At 42.5% G+C, this 19,342-nt stretch overlaps 1 protein-coding gene across 1 annotated transcript; it reads left to right on the top strand.

The window, feature by feature from the left end:
* The first annotated feature begins 8,090 nt into the window (after positions 1–8,090).
* Positions 8,091–16,121, top strand: BTF3 (basic transcription factor 3). The gene is made up of 6 exons (XM_033086398.1): positions 8,091–8,193; positions 8,496–8,564; positions 11,647–11,760; positions 11,958–12,159; positions 15,204–15,260; positions 15,768–16,121. The coding sequence occupies exons 2-6, from the start codon at positions 8,496–8,498 to the stop codon at positions 15,812–15,814; spliced, it is 489 nt and encodes a 162-aa protein (XP_032942289.1). The 5' UTR covers positions 8,091–8,193; the 3' UTR covers positions 15,815–16,121.
* The last annotated feature ends 3,221 nt before the right edge of the window (positions 16,122–19,342 follow it).

Genomic DNA, 19,342 nt, shown 5'->3' with positions numbered 1-19,342 from the left:
TGCTTCACTGAGCGTGTGACACCGGCGGCTCTTCGACAGCACCGAGTTCCTGGGAGCCTCGGCTGAGGTGCGGGTCTTTCTGGACGTGGCCGACCGGGGTGGCCTCGGGAGGTGATGGTGACCTCTCTGGAAGCCTTGGGCAACACTGCAAGCTCTCGTCTGTCGCTGCAGGGTGTGTATGTTGTGTGTGCTGAGGGGATTCCTTTTTGGGGGTCAGTTGATTCAGCCTCCAGTGCTGGCAATCAGTACCTGATGTTTCTTCAGTCTCTGGAAATCACGACTCTGGAGTCTCTTGAGATACTCTTAGAGTATCTTCCGATCGTTCCTGTCCCAAACCCGGCAAGTGCCGTTTCAAAAAGTCAAGAAAGAAAAAGAAGAAGGGGAGCAGCGGAGGCTCAGCCGTGAGTGGCACCTCCCGCGGTAGAACCCGGCCAGCGGCGGAGCCGCAGGCTTTGCCCTGTCCCCCACCTCGCGGCGGGTCCCGCTCCGCGCCGCTCCGCTGCGGGCGCTGCTCTGCGCGGACGGGGGATGCCATCTACCGGCAAGGAGCGCCGGCTGTGGGACGCCGTGTGCGGGGGTAGGGGGCCTGGCGTGGCCTCCCCGCCAAAAGCAGCCCGCGAGAAAGGTAGGGTCGGGCAGGAATCCCCCGTTCAGCGACTGAGCGGGACCCCGAGACCCTGAAGAAAAGCAGAATTTTGGCGGAGACCTAAGAACAGCCCCTCCGCGAAATGGCTGGAACTTCCTCGACCATCTTACCACCTCTGTCCTGGGGCTCTCTGCCCACACACCCAACTAAACGACCATCCTCGACCCAGGATCTCCGGGTGCTGTGTTCTAGGGTTTCCTGCTAGTTGTGAATGATCCGATACACTATGCACCTAAAACCACAGTTGCACAGAAGCAAGATGAGAAATACAGCTAAACCCAGCTAAGGTTTGCACTTTTTAAATTGTTCGAGCATATTAAAATTAATTATAGATTTTAAATTAATATAATTTTTATTTTTTTGTTATATATTATACACATGATTCCTGTATGCATATACAGAACATCCACATTTTATCAGTGCAACCCAGACCTTTATTAAAAGTCAGAGATTATCCTGGGCACTATTTAGGGTATTTTCAAGCAGCCACACTGGCACTCTGGCTCAGGTGCTCTGAGTTTTCTGGAGCTGAAGCACTGGACTTTTTCTTAAAGTATAGAACTATTTCTTGAACGATTTATGTTTTCTATGAATGTTGCGTCTTGGGTAAAAGATTGGATTGAATTCTGGGCTGCTTGTGTCATGGAACGAATAAACGCTTCAGCAATGACCTTCCAAAAGGGTGTTGGTGTCCATGACAGAGACAATAACAGCTGTGGTCTTTTTCGCCCAGTATAAAAGTGACCGCCATTTTATCTCCACTTTTTTGGGTGTGTATTTTCCTTTACTCTTGCCATATAGTTTTGGGGAAGCTAACACTTCCTTTAAGCTTTCTGCAGAGGCTGGGATTACAGTCTGTGTGATCACAATGCATTGAAGAGGGCTGGCAGCAGTCACCTAAAAAACTGAAGAAAAATCTGGGGTCCCAGCCATGTCTACTGCTGAAAAACAGTTTACCATCCTTGGAGGTGATCTCCCCTCTATCCTTTTTTTAATTCTTGAACAATTTGGTTTGGTTTGTTTGGTTGGGTTGGATTTTGTAGGGGTTTTGTTTTGTACAGTGATTTGGGTTTTTTTTCCCTCCTTGTTCTATAATTCTTGCAGGACATGTACATCTCTTCTGGCAAGTGAAAATCACAGTCTGTAAGTCCCTTTGGGCTTTTAATTTCTGTGAAAATGTGATTTAGTGTTCTCATGATGTTCATGTTAAGAAACTTTATTATCAGATTAGACCAAGACCCATCTAGCAGCATGAACTGACTTCAACATCAGCTAAGAGCAGATGTTTAGGGAAGAATATAGGAACAAAATGCGTGTGTAAAATTGATTCCTAGCTGTCAGAAACTTAAGTTTCAAGTTGTTTGTTTGTTTTAAAGCAGAGATAATATCTGAATTTACTGGCCTGTGAGAGAATTTATTCCATTAGTTTGTCCAGTCATTTTTTGAAATAATGTACATTTACACCACTATATATGCTCTGTGCTGAAATGCTCCTAAGCTCTAACCATGAGTGGTAAGAAGCATCTCGTTTCATTAGCTTTATGCAAGTCGCCTGCTCATTCAAACGTGATGTGCTCTCATTTTTGTACTAGAAGAGACAAGGAACAAATACTTTCTCCCTGCTGTTCATGACTGTAGACTCTATCACAATTTTTTTTTTTTGGTCACCTCTTTAACATGCTCAGGAGTTCTCCTTCAGAATCACTGGACTAGCACAGAAGTAATTATGTATATCTGACAATATCTGTCATTCTTTCCACCTTCTTCCTTGTTCATCTCATCCCTATTATTTTCATAACAGCACTTCAAAACAGCATGAGATTCTTAAATTTGCTTTACCAGTTTTAATTTCAACTTATTATTTCTACTCTTTTAATCCACTAACTATTGCCAGTGCTGGTGGAAGGATATCAGATTTACAAAATGAAGCACTGGCTGCAAGAGCTGATACAGCAGAGTACTTTTCACACAAAATCATGCTTGTTTAGGTTACTCTTAATTTCATAACTTCACCAACTACTGAAAACCTTTCTAATATTTTCCACATAAGCTCTACTTTTTTGTTGTAGAAAAGCTTTAGCAAACTAGGAGGGGGATCCCATAATTAGTGCCTCAAATATTAGAGTTATTTTCCATTTCATTCCATAGAGATGGAAGTAAGCCTTGAAGGAATACAAACTAGTTCATAAATGCAGTGAATATTGGCAGGTATATCCTTTGTTCACTTAGAAATCCTTGGGGACAGCTATATTGTGATCAAAGACAAAGAATATCAGTTTTTCCATCTAGAACTTAGTGGGTAATGGGTTCCTGCCAGGACTTGAGCAGAAATAACAGCTAGCTGTTGCAGAAGGAGAAAGGCCCTAACCCTATCCAGCCTTTCCACCTCTTGCCATCTATGCTCACCACCTATCTCCTGCCAAGCAGCAGCTGAATCAGGAATTCTAGAAAACCAAAGAAGTCAAATCCAGGATAATAAGAATTTTTCAGTCGCCAAGGCATTAGTCAAAGGTAGCATGATGTCACCTACACCTTTAAAGTGGGCCAAATTTAGTCCTGATTCATCCTAGGCTAAATGTGATACACTACACATTTACATGTGGATGTTGGATCTTGCTGTCTTAACAATGTTTTAACTTGTAAGTGCAAATTGTTTAAAGGCCATACAAAGACCAATGTCTTCACAGAGGTCAAAACATTTCTGTGATCGTGGCTTGAAGGATTTAAGTCCTCTTGAATTCTACATATAGGATGTCTGTAGAAATAAACTGTTTGTATACGTCTCTAACATCTGTGCATAAATTTAAGGTATTACCTTTTTCACACGTAGCCAGTAAGGAATATAGTGACTTCTACTTCTTACTTATTTTCTAACAAAATATTTGTTATGGACTAACCCGCAAGCCTTTCTTGGTGAGCTTTTAGCAGTTTTATTAACATGAACTCACAAATGTCCTGCGAAGCCCGTTTGAACCATGTACAGTGAAGGGAGGGGATTCTTGATGTAGCACTTCTGCAACTACTCTCCAGCAGGACTCTGCAGGGTGTTACAGAGAGAGGCATCTAAGAGGTCATGAAAGGCTTGTGATATGGCTTGATGCCCAGGTATTTTGGGTTGTTGAGTTTAAAAACTACAGACATGGTGAGAAAAGGCCACTTTGCTGGGCAGCAGCCTCTCTTCCTTGACACTAAAGTCTATTACAGGTCAACCCTGCAGCACATGACACAACATAGTAATATATAAGATGAAAACAGCACCAGACTTAAGTTCAATCTTTCTGGGCTACTATCAATGCTTATATATTTGATATCCCTTTAAAAGTTACTAATTCTTCAGTGAGTCTTATGTCTAGATATCTAGAGATAGTTTCTTTTCTATTCATCTCTCTTTCAACACTTTTGGTTCTCTACTCCATAATGCTACTATTTTCCTCCATTAAATTCCTAACATACATGGATATTTTGAAAATTACTTAGTTCTTTCCCCCTTATGTTCCGTAGTTAAACACAGCATTCTTCTGAACAAATGTTTCCAAATGAAGTTTTGATTATCAGATTTCCTTTGCTGGCTAAAACTTTGTTATCTCTGATAATCAGGACAAATATTACTTCACTATAGCCTGATCACTTGTGTTTATGACCTGTGATTAGCTCCCTCAATATGATACCAATACCTCTCCTCAACATGCCCTGCTATTACTCAGCACTGGCCATGACTTTTAGCCTTTTCACTGGCATTTTGAGAGCAAATGTCATTCTTCTGCCTTTAAACTTTCATATAATTTAGGAAACAAATTTTCCAAAAGGTGCTTACTGAGCTCAGGATCCCTCTCAGTGGTACGGGCCTCAGATCTGCTTCATTTCTCAATAGAAGTTCTTCAGCTACTGATAAATCCAGATTTACATTTATGTTTCCCATTATGGAATTACAACAGAACAACTGAAGAAAACAAACCAATAGCATTTTAGCATGCTAAAAGACTTTTTCCCAGATGTTAAGTTTGTTTTTTGAAGGTCACCTCTTTGATCCATGAATGTAACCAAATCTTAGAGTCCCTTGAACTGCCACTCTTGAATCACTTTAGCTGAGTCCTCATACAACTCAGTGATGTGTTTTTTTATCATAGTTTGTCTTCAAAAATCTCACATGAGGGCATATGAGATAATATCTCTAGATCATTTGATCCTAAAATGCCAGCTGGAAAAACATTTTCTACAGATCCTATCTTGGAATAATCTTTCTGTGATTAATTTTCACTTCAGTATTTCAGTCTAATAAAATATTGTGCTTGCTTGTAATCATCATTTGTTCTAACATTTCCAGAATATTTCATATATATTGATAGCAGACTGTGATAAATCCAAAGTGGATTGATTCTTACTTTCAGCAGCTTGTAGTGACTCAGGTTTGTTTTGTTTTTTTTATCTCAGCTGTCTTCACTTCTGCTGCAGGTACACTGGTAGTTTCACCCTGCAATAACTTTACAAGATTTCTTTTTAGTTCCTAAAACACTCTGTCTTCCCCAAACCATCCCCAAACACTCATGTCTCCCAAATCTGTTTCTTTCCCTGCTTCTGAATTATATACTGGGTTTGCTAGTTTAGATTAAATAATAAGGGCTTCTCTCACCATCTTTTCCCACAAACTGATTGACTCTTCAAATTTTCCAGATATAGTGGACCAAATTTTTGGAGGTCCTCCACCATCTTTTACAGTTGTTTGATCATACTCTAATTTTCAGCTGGTGGGTGTCACAGAGGCTGCTGCTCTTCAGCAGCACCTTTTGAATCAATTTCTATCACCACCAGATGGAGTCATCTTGAGATTATTATTAATTTTCACTGATTACAAAAGCCTCGATTTTAACAAGATCAAAATCTTTTGTACAAATTAACATTCAGCTCCAGTGTAGTGAAAACATAACATAGGAGCAAACAAAATTTACAGACACATAAAAGTAGTGCCTTGGCAAAACCTTGTCTCTGGGGATTACTAACAAGGGAGACAATAAAGAAGGATAAATTAATTATTAACATAGTCTTACAGAAACAAGAGCAAAGAGAATAGTTAACTGAAGATATTTCAGAGAAGAACCAGTATAAAAGTTCAAAATACAGGGTGAGATGGCAAGGTCAGTAGCATTCCTACTGGTGCCAGTAGGATCATTGCGTTCAGTTGTGGTGGTGATCGTGACCATGGAGTAACAAGGCTTCTCTCTTGCATCAGTCTGTGAGCACGTGTAGCACGGACGAGAATGCCAGGCTCGTTCCCCCATAAATCTGCTCCTGCCCTCTGCTGTGCAGCACAGGTTCTGCAACGACTGCTTTGCCCATGGCTGTGAGATTAGTCCCACTCGGACAGGGTAAACTCGAACACATTGGCTAACTTGTAGGGAACTGGAATTGTAGGCTGTGAAGGATCTCTGCCTCAGAAATGCAAACTGAGGAACAGGGTTTACATATACTCAAAGGTAGCAGCAACTGTGTGAGTTAGGGCACAGGAGGTGTGTTTTTGGCTCTCAGAATAGGATTCGGAAAAGACACAGACTGCCAATACATAAAAAGAGCATATTAAGACCTCAGTGAGGGAAAACACGGTTACAGGGGAATATCTCTGAGGGATCCAGCGAGGGCACACAGAGGGTATCTAGTGACCAGCAACAAGCAGCCACATGTGGGTAGCTTAGAAGTTACCATAATGTAACAGAAGAGGAAAAGCTACAGTGAAAAACACACAGAGTGGAAGAAATAAAAACAACAAGGACTGACACACAGGCAGTGGTGACAGGAAAAAACTCAGTAGTTTGGCTGGGCAGGGGCAGCTGGGGGTGTCAAGGGTTGGTTCATTTAAGGGGCCCCACCACAGAGCTCTGCACTGGCCAGCTGGGACAAAGGAGGCAAGTTGCTGGGGATAGCAGGGAGAAGCACAGCCATGGGCTTTGAGAGGGGGCCCGCACTACACAAGTGAGAAAGAAACACAATGCTTATATGTTTTCTAGCACGAAAAACAATAAACACATAATTAGTGAGGCCACATCTGGAGCACCATGTCCAATTCTGGACTCCTCAGTACAAGAAAGACAAGGAACTACTGGATAGGGTCCAGCCACACAAATACAATTGCTGGGGCATCTCTCTTGTGGGAGACTGTGGGAGCTGGGCCTGTTTAGTATAGAGAAGGCTAAGAAAGGATCTTGTCAATACACATGAATATCTCAAAGGCAGGTGTCAAGAGGATGGTGCCAGACTCTTTTCAGTTGTGTGCAGTGACAGGATGAGGAGTAATGGCCATAAGTTGAAGAAACAAGAAATTCCACCTCAACACAAGGGTTAACTTCTTTATGTTGAGAGTGACCGAGCCCTGGAATGGGCTTCCCAGGGAGGCTGTGGAGTGTCTCTCTCTGCAACTGTTCAAAACCCATCTAGATATGTGTCACCTACTCTGGATGACCTTGACTTAGCAGGGGCATTGGACTGGATGATCTCTAGAGGTCCGTTCTAACCCCAGTGGTTCTGTGATTCTGTGATGCCAGATGTCATGCCTGTGGTGGGGAACTTCTTTGGCAAAGCTGCAGGTACGGTGGGTAAGAGAGCAGCAAAGCGAGTAAGGCATGGTGAGGGGAGGCACGGTGAGTGCTGGGTCCTGCCCTTTGTCCTCGATAACCCCAGGCAGTGCCACAGGCTGGGGCATAGTAGCTGCAAAGCTGCCCACAGGAAAAGGACCTAGAGGTGTTGATTCAAACAAGGGCCAGCAGTGCCCAGGTGGCCAAGAAGGCCAATGGCATCCTAAGCAACAGTGAGGCGAGCAGGAGCAGGGCAGGGATTGTCCCCTTGTACTTGGCACCGGTGAGGGCACACCTCCAGTGCTGTGTCTAGTCCTCAGCCCCTCATGAGGAGGAGGACATTGAGGTGCTGGCAGAAGACCAGAGGTGGCCAACAAAGCTGGTGAAGCAAACAAAGCTGGTCTGGAGCATAAGTCCTATGAGGAACAGCTGAGGGAACTGGGGCTGTTTAGCCTGGAAGAGACTGAGGGGTGACCTTATCACTCTCTACAACTACCAGAAAGGAAGTCCAGCAGGAGGAAAGTCGGCAACTGGTCAATAGGATGCAGGACACAGTCTTAAGCTGCACCAAGAGAACTTTAGGTTCCCCGTCAAGAGGAATTTCTTCACAGGAAGAGCGACAAGATACTGGAGTGGGCTCCCCAGGGAGATGCTAAAGTTACTATCCCAGAAGCTGTCTAAGGAAAGACTGGCCGTGGCACTGGGTGCCATGGTCTGGCTGACACGGCCATGGTCGGTCACACGGCGGACTCAATGACGCCACAGCTCTTCCCCAACCCAACCGCCCCCGGGGCTCCGTGACCGCAGGGCCCCGCCCGCCCCGAGGGCGCTGGGGCGCCCCCTGCCGGGCCGGGCGCGGCGCACGCGCGGTCCGGCGCGCAGGTCCTTCCTTCCGGCCGCCATCTCGCTGCGCCCGCGTGCGGATCCCGGCCCGCGTCCTGCCTGCCGCCTCCAGCCGCGCTCCGCGCCCCTCCGCTCGCCGAGGTACCGCCGGGGCGGCGGGGGGCGGCCGGGAGGGCAGCATGAGCAGGTCGGGGGCGATGATGGAGCTTGGAGAAAGGGACGGCGGTTGCGGTCTGGGCCTGAAGGGGGCCTTGGCTGGGCTCGGCCGCTCTGCCCGCGATGTGGGACCGTTCCCGGCCCTGTGGCGGGGCGGGGCTGCCCGCGTGCCGCGGAGGACGCGTGTGGGCGTGTGGTGAGGGGCGGCTACAGAGCCCCCTGTGCCCACTCGCCCCCACCTGAGGTACCACACCCGGCTGCTCCGGGCGCTCTTGTTGTTTCCGCAGATGAAGGAAACCATCATGAACCAGGAGAAGCTGGCCAAGCTGCAGGCCCAAGTGCGCATCGGTGGCAAGGTAGGAGCCGCCTCCTTGGCTGTCATCGGGATTGCGTGTCCCTGCCCGCACAAGGGTGCACAAGGGTGCTGGAAACGGGTGTGGGGAGCCGCCCTAAGTGCTCTCAGCTTCACTAGACTGTCTTCAAGAGTAGCTGTGCTCCTCCAGGGCCCTCTGAAGTTAATTTTGTAGGTGCAGTATGTAGTAGCTGAATCGCCAGCAGTTTGTCTCTGTGTATGTTATGTTACAGGAGACTTAATATTCTGTATTAGGGCAAATGGGAATCTCGTCATCAGCAAGGTCAAGTGCAAGGTACTGCAGCTGGGTCAGGGCAACTCCTGATATCAGCACAGGCTGGGAATGGACAGATCAGAGCAGCCCTGCCCAGAAGGACTTGGGGGTGCTGTGGGTGAGAGGCTGGACATGACCCAGCCATGGCACTCCCAGCCCAGAGAGCCAAACGTGTGCTGGGCTGCACCCAGAGCAGTGTGGGCAGCAGGGCAGGGAGGGGATTCTGCCCCTCTGCTCTGCTCTGGTGAGACCCCACCTGCAGTGCTGCATCCAGCTCTGGGATCCTAGCATGGGAAGGACATGAAGATGTTGGAGCAAGTCCAGAGAAGGGACAGCAGGTTGATCAGAGGGCTGGAGCTCCTCTCCTGTCAATATCAGTCTGAGAGAACTGGGAGTGGTCAGCCTGCAAAAGAGGAGGCATTGGTGTAACCTTATTGTGGCCTCTTAGTACCTTGAAGGAGCCTACAGGAAAGATGCTTCAAGACTGTTTACAAGAGCACACAGTGGCATGTTAAGGAGGAATGGGTTTAACTTGAAAGTAGGTTTACGTTGGTTATTAGGAAAAAATTATTTACTGTGAGGCTGGTCAGCACTGGAACATGTTGCCCAGAGAAACTGTGGATACCATAGCCCTGGGGGTGTTAAAGGTTAGGCTGGATGGGACTCTGAGTAACCTGGTCTATTTAGAGGTGTCCCTGCCATTGGCAGGAGGGTTGGAACTAGATGGTCCTTGTAGTACTCTTCCAGCCATTCCATGATAATTGTATGGACTGTTTTAGAAAATGTGTGGGATTTGGAATGAGAGTACCTTACAGAAGGTGAGGTTGGGTATAGTTTTTGTAACAGATCATAGAGAGTTATGTTGCTGGCTTGTCAGAAATACTTAGGGTGCTCAAGGCAGTTTACTGCCTTTCTGTGGAAAGTTGGAAATTCTGTACTTGTCATACTTCTGTAATTGCAGACTAATATAATCAGAACAGCTTTTTATTTTCTTCCATCTGAATGTATGTATTTGTGTTGTGTGTTTACCTATAACCTGAGAAAACAATGTTTAATATAGTCTTGTGACAGTAAACATCTTTTCTACTTGAGGGAATATACAATGTTCTAGATTACAAATTATTCAACAGAACTCTTGCTGACAGTGTCCGGGAGCTTTCATTCCGGTGTTGGTTTGTTTTTAGAATTTTTTTTTCTTTCTATTTTACCAATTGCTGGAGATTTAGGCAGCCTTAAAACAGGGTTTATGTAGTAATTAGCTGGCTTGGTATATGTTAATGGTTCGTTAGAGAACTCTTGTATTATATTGCTGATTGTATGCATGTTAACCAATGTTAACAGGCTTTTAGTGTTCATCATGTGAGAGCATGCATTCAGATTAGAGTTCCTGCAGCTCGCTGGTCAATACAAGGCTTTTAGAGATACTAAGCAAAGTGTAGAATGGTTATTTAGTTTTAAAATTGGCCTGTGAAATAGTTGCAATGCCTGCACTTGCAGTTTTGGGTTTTTTTATAATGGGAAATTATTTCTGGGATTTTAATGGCATTATTGCCATCTAAGTTGAGATGGATGTGGAGGAGGTACATATTCCTCCATATGCCTTGATTCAAGACATTGCATTACTGAGTATTCTTTTGTCTAGAGATGCTTAGCAGATACCTTATCTAACTCAATTCTTGGGTAGACAAGACACTAAAATAAAACATTTTTATTACTTTTAGTGCTTTCCAAACCATTGTGCTAGCTTGACAGTAGCAGGATGTGAATATCTAATTTTCTAGACAAAAAACTAAATGTTTGAATGGTAGTCTTCCAAGTGTTAGTTTTGTATGAATTTGTCACTAATATTCCTCATTGTTGGTAACAGAATTATGTTACTGTCCAGCCATCTTTCAAACTTCTGACAGTAAACTGAAAAGGAGTTGCAGCTCTTCACATGGCTAGGCATCAACATATTGTCTTATTATTAGCATGTGGTACATGAGATGGAGTGGGAGGACTTAGATTAGTAGTTACATTATGTCAAAAAGTAGTTTAGTTCACTTGCAGACATTTTATGTCAGATTTTCCCGAACCCTTGTGCAAGCAATTAGAGAATGACATTTTCTACTTTTTCTTAGAAATGGATATCTTCTAATGTGAGACATTGACATCCCTGGAGAAATCTAGAGCTCTGGGTCTGTAGGACAACTTAACCTTTGCTTGTTTGTTTTCTAAACAGGGTTGGTCTAGAACACTAGAAGTATTTTTAAAAATGTATTTATGAAATATTTTTGAAATGTAAGCATTCTTCAAATATGTAAGTCCATTAGATGGCTTTAGAATAAAAATGTATTATTTTGACTTTTCTCATATTCATTTGCTAATGATGTGTTCATTTGGCCTCTGACTATTACCAAAATTTGGCTATAATTTAGGAAAGGCAATCTAAGGAAAAACTAATAGCTTTTGGAAATTGCTTAAAACTGTTCATTCTTCAGTTTTATGTCTTGTGTTAACTTGGGTTAGCAAGGGTAAATTTGCAACTTCCCTTTTCTAAGATGCTGCAGTAAACCATGAAATTTGTGGGATAAATATTCTCTGATGGCACTGCTTCCTAAAACCTCATGCTTTTCCCACGTGCAAATCTTGCCTTAGTACAAGAGAGACTGTTGCAGTGCAGTTAGGCAGCAGAGTTGCATGCACTGAAACACAGGAGCAGTATGTTAGGTTGATTTGTAGATATTGTAATGTAGTTATATAGACCTTAGGATTAGAGTTGTGAGAGCTACTTAAGTTTTACCTTGTAATTTTTTTTGTTTGTTTTATAAAGGGTACTGCCCGCAGAAAGAAGAAGGTTGTTCACAGAACAGCTACAGCAGATGATAAAAAACTTCAGTTTTCATTGAAGAAACTGGGAGTCAACAATATTTCTGGAATTGAAGAGGTAATTGCTTCAAAGGAAAAAAAATTCTATATATAAATAGAAAATGTATTAACATCAATTTTCTGATAAGTAACAGGTCCTAAACTTGTCTGTAAATTATCAGTGGGTCTTCATGGAGCTTTAAGAGCTTTGATTTCCTGTTGAATTGTAAAATCCTGTTGGACTGCTTCAAATACTGGATTTTTTTTTTCTTGCAGGTAAACATGTTTACCAATCAAGGAACAGTCATTCACTTCAATAACCCAAAAGTTCAGGCATCTCTGGCTGCTAACACCTTCACTATCACTGGCCATGCTGAGACAAAGCAGCTGACAGAAATGCTGCCTAGCATCCTAAACCAGCTCGGAGCTGACAGTCTGACCAGCCTCAGGAGATTGGCAGAAGCCCTACCCAAGCAATGTAGGTTGAACGTGTTCGGTGCTGGCAGCTGACATGAGGCTTATTTCTGTAGCAGCAGTGACATTCCGTGCACTCTCGTTGTCTGCAAGGATGTTGTAGAATACTTATAAAGAAATCAAACTCTTCTAAATCAATTTTATTTGTAGCTCAAATCAGATGGCAAGTATGACTCAGTAAAGCAAAGTCACCTGTTGGTGTGTCTTATAGCTGGGTTAGCACTTCAAAACTGTAGCCAGAGTTGATGTTCTGGTAGTTTCTTTCTTGATGTGGCTACCATATTTTAATGGTAATAATTTATCATCTTCATTAAAGCTGGATGGATTAGTTACTCTGGAAGTGTTAGGTTTTAAAGAAAAATAAGCTTGAGTATATCTCTTTTGACACTTTTAATGGAAAAGTAAATAATGGGGAAAGAGACATAACAGATATCTTGAAATTGCCTTTCTCCCTCACCGGTGTGGTGAAGGTATTTCTCCATGGGCTTTTTGATAACTAGGAGGGAATTATAGGGTATTTATAAGGGAGTACATTACAATTTCAGTATGTGTAGAACAATGTAGAGAACACGGCTGATAGGAGTGTTTAGCTAGATACACCAACTTATTTTTCCATACTTAAAATAGGTAAAAAAGTATGAATGTTTGTTCCTTCTAAAACTGGGAAAAGTAGAGGAGAGACTTAAAAATGTAGTGTTGGAAAAAGGTGCTGCTGCTACAGGATGAGAATGTCACACTTGTTGACACTGTGTATCCTTGTGTCCTTCATGTACAATCTTTCTACTTCCTAAAGTATCTTAAACCTATTCTTTTAAAGATATGGAACAGCCTAAACATGGAAAAAATGAGGTAGTATAATTGTGTCCAGTTTTGGCAGTTATAACTTGATGATTAATTCTTTTTCTTCCTCTGCTTTGTTACCAACAAAGCAGACTCTATGTATATTCCTCAAATTGATGGTACTCTTCTGTCAACAATGAAAAAAATTTTGCTAGAAATAGTCTTCAAGATGTGGGGTGAAGTAATCTTTATCATGATTCTCAAGTCCTTTCTTCTAATGTCACTGTGTGACTTTCTTGTGATATTAGTAGGGCTTGAAAGAAAAAAGTACTTGAAAGATTTGGAATGTTTGCTGAAGTTCTCGTAACAATGAGAAGCTAATTATAAGGGGTTATATTCTAAGCTATATTGTGGAGTTTTAGAAGGAGGGATGTTTGTTTGAAAGTGATTACTTTTTATGTTCTAGTAAATGACGATTTCTTTCCACTAAGAGTGGATGCCAGACTAGTTGCATTAAATTTTCTATTCAACATTGTCAGCTAGATTTTGAACCCTAGTGTCAATGACTGAAGCATCTGAAATGATTGCAGATGCTAAAGTAAACTCGGACTGGTCTTGGGGATGAGAGAGAATGCAGATAATCTGGGACAAAATAACATGGTTTGCTTTCAAATACTGTTTTTAACATTAAGATGCAATTAAGCTTTAGCTGCTTAAAAAAGCAAATGAAGCTTAGCGATGTCCTTGTCCCAGGCCCTTTCAAAACAAAGTTTATTCATCAGTTCTGGTTCTCTAGAAGTTAATGTACAAGTCTAGTAAGAACCTGTCTTTTTCCTCACGCTTTTCTTAAAAACTGAGAAGGATTACAGTAATTTCACGATTACAAGCCACACCGTTTTGACTAAAATTTTGCTCCCATCCCGGAAATGCAGCTTACACTCAGGAGCGACTAATATGTGAATAATTTTCTGACATTTCCAACCCTGGAAGTGCAAACCGAGGTGCTGAGTCGAGGGCAGGGGGGAAGCTCCCTCCTGCTGGCTCCGCAGCCTGGGGGGATGCGGGGAGCTCCCGGCCCCTCCTGCCGCCGCCGCTGCAAGTGCCGGTGGGCTCCATGCCCCCCTGCCACTGCGGCGCAGCGCCGGGCCGGGGCAAGCAAGCCCAGCGGCGGCTGGACCCGAGCGGCCCCGCCAAGTGGCAGCGGCAGGCTGGGCTACCTGGCCCCGTCAGCAGCCCCAAGCCCTCATGGCCCAAGCCGAGCCAGTAAACCCCGTCATCCTGCGATTCTGTTACTATTTGGCAACTTTGTTGCACGTGGGTCCTCCCCGCGAACAACAGAGCAGCTTATAATTGGGTGCGGCTTGTGTATGGACAAAGAACGAAATGTTTGCCGACACCCGGAGATGTGGCTTATAGTCAGTGCGGCTTGTAATCGTGAAATTACTGTAATTGGAATAAAGCTGAGGTACTAGAGAGTACAACTTTACAGTACATGGAAGAGTAGTTTTAGAGTAGTGGCACAGGCACCTAGACACTTGAGATGTCTGTTGTTAGCGTTATGCTTCTGCCCAATTCAGCAGGTGCTCACTGCTCTGCTACAGTGGAGGTGGTTAAGTCTCACTACCTCTGTCAAATGCAACAGGAACCATTAAAGAAATTACTGAGTCAAACGTCGACAAGAGCACTAGGTCACCTCATCACCTTAGGAGCGTAAAATTGTTCATCCAGTTCCGTATTCCTCTGACTTTGTAAGGGAACAGTAATACCTTTTAAGTACTTTTTCTAGTGGTGTGTCTGCCTGCAACTTCACAATTACACCTCAGCTTTGTTTGGATGTGTAGGATAAAAAGATCCTTTCTGTTCCTTAAAGCTTGATGATGTAAAACATGTAAATTTAAGAGCCATGTGGTAGTCCATGAACTACCACAGTTTTTTTTTTCCAGTAAAAACTGTTAAAATCAATATCCACTTGTATTTGGAAATTACTGTTGTGCAGGGCATTCAGTATACCTAGATACAAGATATTCATCAGTATGCTCTTTACCATGCATCTTTTATTTCACTATTGGGCTGTTTGAGCATTGTCAGTAACAAAAGGAATGTGAATTTCCTATACTAGATAAAGATTTTTATTTACCGAACTGGATAAAGCATTGCAGGTTAGCCCAGAATCTTTGATAATATGTTTTCAAAAACACAAAGCTAAACAATAAATCAAAATGCCTATGGTGATCTTGAATGAAGCTTTTGAACTACTTGCTCTTGCAGCTGTGGACGGAAAAGCACCACTTGCTACTGGTGAAGATGATGATGATGAAGTTCCAGGTAAGAACGAACATGCAGTAGAGGAAAAGGAAGTGAATTTTGCTGAGAGATCTTATGCATTGTGTAAGATTAGACAGGGGATAGTAAGAGTTGTCTAGTCACTTGCTGTCACAGAATTTCTGGGCATATAATTTAATTAGTTTCAGATACAATGAGAGACTTCACAGTTTGAGCTAGCATTTTGGTCCTGTGTTGAAATGACAGTTACGACTACGATAATTATTTAATATTCCATAAGAAACTACCTTGTCAGAATCATTGCTCAGTTGTTATAGTGAAGTTAAATGCTTTTAGAATTGTACTTTCTAAAATTTCCAAAATCTCCTTGGTTGAGCAAGGAGGATGAACCTTGAAGCTCTTAAAAATTATTTACTCTGTATTTTACAAGCTGAAATTTTTTATTGTTTAAGAACTTGATATGAAGTAGGACTTAGAAGAAAATTCAAACCCAGAATGTTTGGCAGAGGAAAAGTCGGCCAAACTTTAATTCCAACCATCTTTTTCTAGATCTTGTTGAAAACTTCGATGAAGCTTCGAAGAATGAGGCAAACTGAACTGTCACCTCCTGAATAAAATTAAAACTTGAAAAAGCTACATGGGGCTGCTATTTTATATTGTGACTGCCTTGATTTTATTTCCTGATGAGATCTCAAGATCTGTGATATTTGGAAACTCTTTGAATCTACAGCTCCTTAGTTACTGCTTGTACACAATATTATTTTTGTGGCCTGATTGAACAAACCTATGCTTTGAAATAAGTCAGATTGCTAATGAATTTCTGCCTAGACATTTTTTGAGTAACTTGTATACAAGCACTCATGTTTAACGAACTTTGGCATACAATAAAAATATAAAAAAGTTTCTGGTGTGACTTTTTGTCAGAAAATCAGGGACAAAATACAACAGGCTCTAAGTATTAAATAATCTTCAAAGGCTTTGCTTTTCTACAGAACATCTTCCTATTGCTGTGTTAAAAAGCTTGCTTCTGAAAAAAAAACTGCCTGTGCATAATGAAACCTCTTGGACTTAATTGGTGAATTTCTGGTGTTGCAGATTAGAGCTAGGTAGGTGGTAAGGCGCTTTGCAACCCGCTGAATATAAGACATAGAACTATCTTTTAGCAATAGTTAATAGTGGCTTAATATAACAAAACACGCAAGTCCAGGTAGAATTTTTACTTTCCAACTGCTTGCTGCTGTTCTTCATGGCCTTGGGGAGCTACATGTGAGTGTTAAAATTTTTGTCTTCAGTGAGTGTTTATTAGACATTTGCTTTGCTTAACTGTTTAATGTCTTGAACAATACAATTTTAATTTTTGTTACCTGAAACCATTAGTTATGTGGGAAAATGAAGCACAGAAAGTGGGAAAAGCATTAATAGAATTGATAGTGGCTCTTAACAAAGTCTGTATTTACCAGCTTCAGATCTATTAAGTAATAATTTTAATGTTTCAAGAATGTGTTTTTATTGCTTTTGGGGTTTTTTGTTGTGTTTCAGAGAAAGAGATAACTTTTTAGGGCAGAAGAAGGACATTTTAAATTCCATTCTGACCTCTGTATAGATGGAGTTTCCAGAAGTGAGAGCTAAATTTCATTTTGTGAGTCATTGATATTAATGGTAGATCAGAACACTTGCATAACAAAAGGGAAGCTAGAAGATCACCCAGCTATTGGCCTTCTAAGCTTGTTTCTAGAGCAGAAACTTCAAGAAGTGTAGATTCAGTGTGACTTGTAAAGGATAAATTCAGGGTAAGACTTGCTGTAGCCATAGAAAAGCTCTCCATGTGCCTAGAAAAGGGTGCGTCTGTGTCTGAGTTGCCAAACGTGTTTATCGTGGTATACATTGGGAAACTCTGGAAGAACTTGTTCAAGCCCTAAAACTGCTGTGGTTTGAGGTAAGACAGCAGACTAATACGAGCATGACATGGCTAAAGTCAGGTGCAAGAACTTTGAGTAACAATTTTATAGCAGTTGTCATGGTTTACAGGTACTTTTAACAATGAACTGTACTTGTAGCATTGAATTATCATAAAAAAATGCATTAATTGAATTGTGGCAATAAGGTAGAAAAAGTCGGCCTATGTGAATTTGACTTTTGAAATGAGGGTGGCAAATGTAGTTGCTGTGTGTAAGGGAAAAAATTCTGCAGAGTAGCTTGCCAGACTTTCTGTGTCCTGGTAGATAAATAAATGACGTGTTGGGTTTTTATTGATGTGTCACCTGTTCTGTGATTCAGATGTGGTAGTCCACATAAATACTTGCTTTAAGCCATTGTAGCCCTTATGAAATACTTACTACTTGTTTCTGTCTTATGAAGTAGCTTAAGGCCTTGCTTAGACAGCGTTAGCCTTTCTGCTCTAAGAGACATACATTTGGTACTTAAAAAATAAGATCCTTACTAAAGCAGTGTCTTTGAAATGCAAAGTACGGCTAATCTAGTGATAAACAGCTGTGTGACATGCCTGTGGAAATTTTTGTGCAAGGTATGCTCCCAGTACACTCCCAATCAGGAAATACTGGCATAATCTGCATCTTCAGACTCAGACTGAGGATAAAGGTATGAACAAAATATGTTCTTCACTATAGCAGAGTCTAAATGGAAATAAAGTACAGTAATTTCACAACAATAAGGCGCATCAGACTATAAGGCGCACCCCCCGGGAGTCGGCAAAATTCACAACTTTGTAGATCAGATAAGGCGCACCGGACTATAAGGCACACTTTTTTTTTGCAGCAAGGCTCCGCCCCCAGCTCCCTCCGCACAGTTGCTGGCTGAGGCCCTGCCTCAACCTGGCAGCCATTGGTCCCCGGGCCCACCTGTACTGGGCAGGGGCGGTGCTGCGAGCCACCAGGCCCCACTGGACCCGGGGGGGGCGGTGCCGCGGGCCCCCTGGCCCGCATTCACCCGGCAGCCATGGGCCCCTGGGACTGCCTCCACCCGGCAGGGGCGGTGCCATGGGCCCCCAGGCCCGCTTCCACCTGGCTGCTGTGGCACTTCCGGCTTCCCCCCACGGCTCACAGCTCACACTTCCGGTTTGGCAAATTTCGCAACTTTGTGCATCATATAAGGGACACCGGACTCTATGGCGCACTTCCGGGTTTGAGAGAAAATTTTAGTCAAAAGGGTGCGCCTTATAGTCGTGAAATTACTGTACTTAGCTGGTAAGGTTATCGTATGTTTAACTCAGTGTTCAATCCTGAACTCAATGGTGTGATTATTTTTCTCTTTGTAAGGAGTTTGGTTACTGTTTTCCTAATCTGTCATTAATTACTAGAAACTGGGAATAGTTGTGCTGATGTTTCTTGTCAGGTTGAACTTCTGTGTAACCGTACTGTAATGAGGGTATTACAGATTTGTATCTCTAGTTTTACTGAAGGAAAGTGGCTCTTCATTCTGGATATTTTGGACAATGGAGAAATGAAATGCCTGTGTTTCTACTGAGCTTTCTATTTTTAAAAGGCTAAGGAAATGTCCAGGTTCTGTCACATTAAGTTCTGAAATAGCTTAACTCAATGCAGTGGTGGGTTCTAGTGAGGTTTTTCATAATGTTTGGAACAGATTTTTGGAAATACTTTCATATTTTTTTATCTTATGCTTTAAGGACTTTGCAATGTTAAAAAATTAAAATGTTCAAACAGCAACCCTTTTGGGAGGTGGTGAAGCTGTGTGCTTTATTAAGCTAGTGGTGTACATGCAAAAAGCTACCAGCTATGATTTTAAAGCTCTCGAAGCCACCTTGCATTATTAGTACATGTTCTTAGTATTAAAGTCTTATGAGTCTGTGGTTGTGTCTCTCAGGAAAAGTAACCATTGAGGATTTAATGTAATTTGTAGTGCACGACAAAAGAACATTTGGTTTAAAATGTGCATAGCTCAATACTTCAAATGAGAAGTCAGTGCTTGTGTATCTTACTATTTTGATTTGCCTGGAGTGTGGGGGAAGTTTCGTGTAGTTGCCACCTCTAAAATTTTGTGCTGATGCTGTGTTCTGTGGGTGAAACATCATACAGACAATTTACTTTTCCTCAAGTTCTCTGGTGTGTCTGCTGAAAACCTAAATATGTAATGGTACAGCTGGAATA

The sequence above is a fragment of the Catharus ustulatus genome, chromosome Z, assembly GCF_009819885.2.
Source record: "Catharus ustulatus isolate bCatUst1 chromosome Z, bCatUst1.pri.v2, whole genome shotgun sequence".
NCBI classification, from domain to species: Eukaryota; Metazoa; Chordata; class Aves; order Passeriformes; family Turdidae; genus Catharus; species Catharus ustulatus.
The sequence above is the reverse complement of the archived record's forward strand: the minus strand, read 5'-3'. Positions and strand labels throughout refer to the sequence as shown.

Excerpts from the sequence above, each read along its gene's own strand:
- BTF3 (XM_033086398.1), top strand. The coding sequence starts at position 8,496 with ATGAAGGAAACCATCATGAACCAGGAGAAGCTGGCCAAGCTGCAGGCC. Across the intron at positions 8,565-11,646 it reads AAGTGCGCATCGGTGGCAAG|GGTACTGCCCGCAGAAAGAA; the intron begins GTAGGAGCCGCC and ends TGTTTTATAAAG. Across the intron at positions 15,261-15,767 it reads TGATGATGATGAAGTTCCAG|ATCTTGTTGAAAACTTCGAT; the intron begins GTAAGAACGAAC and ends ATCTTTTTCTAG.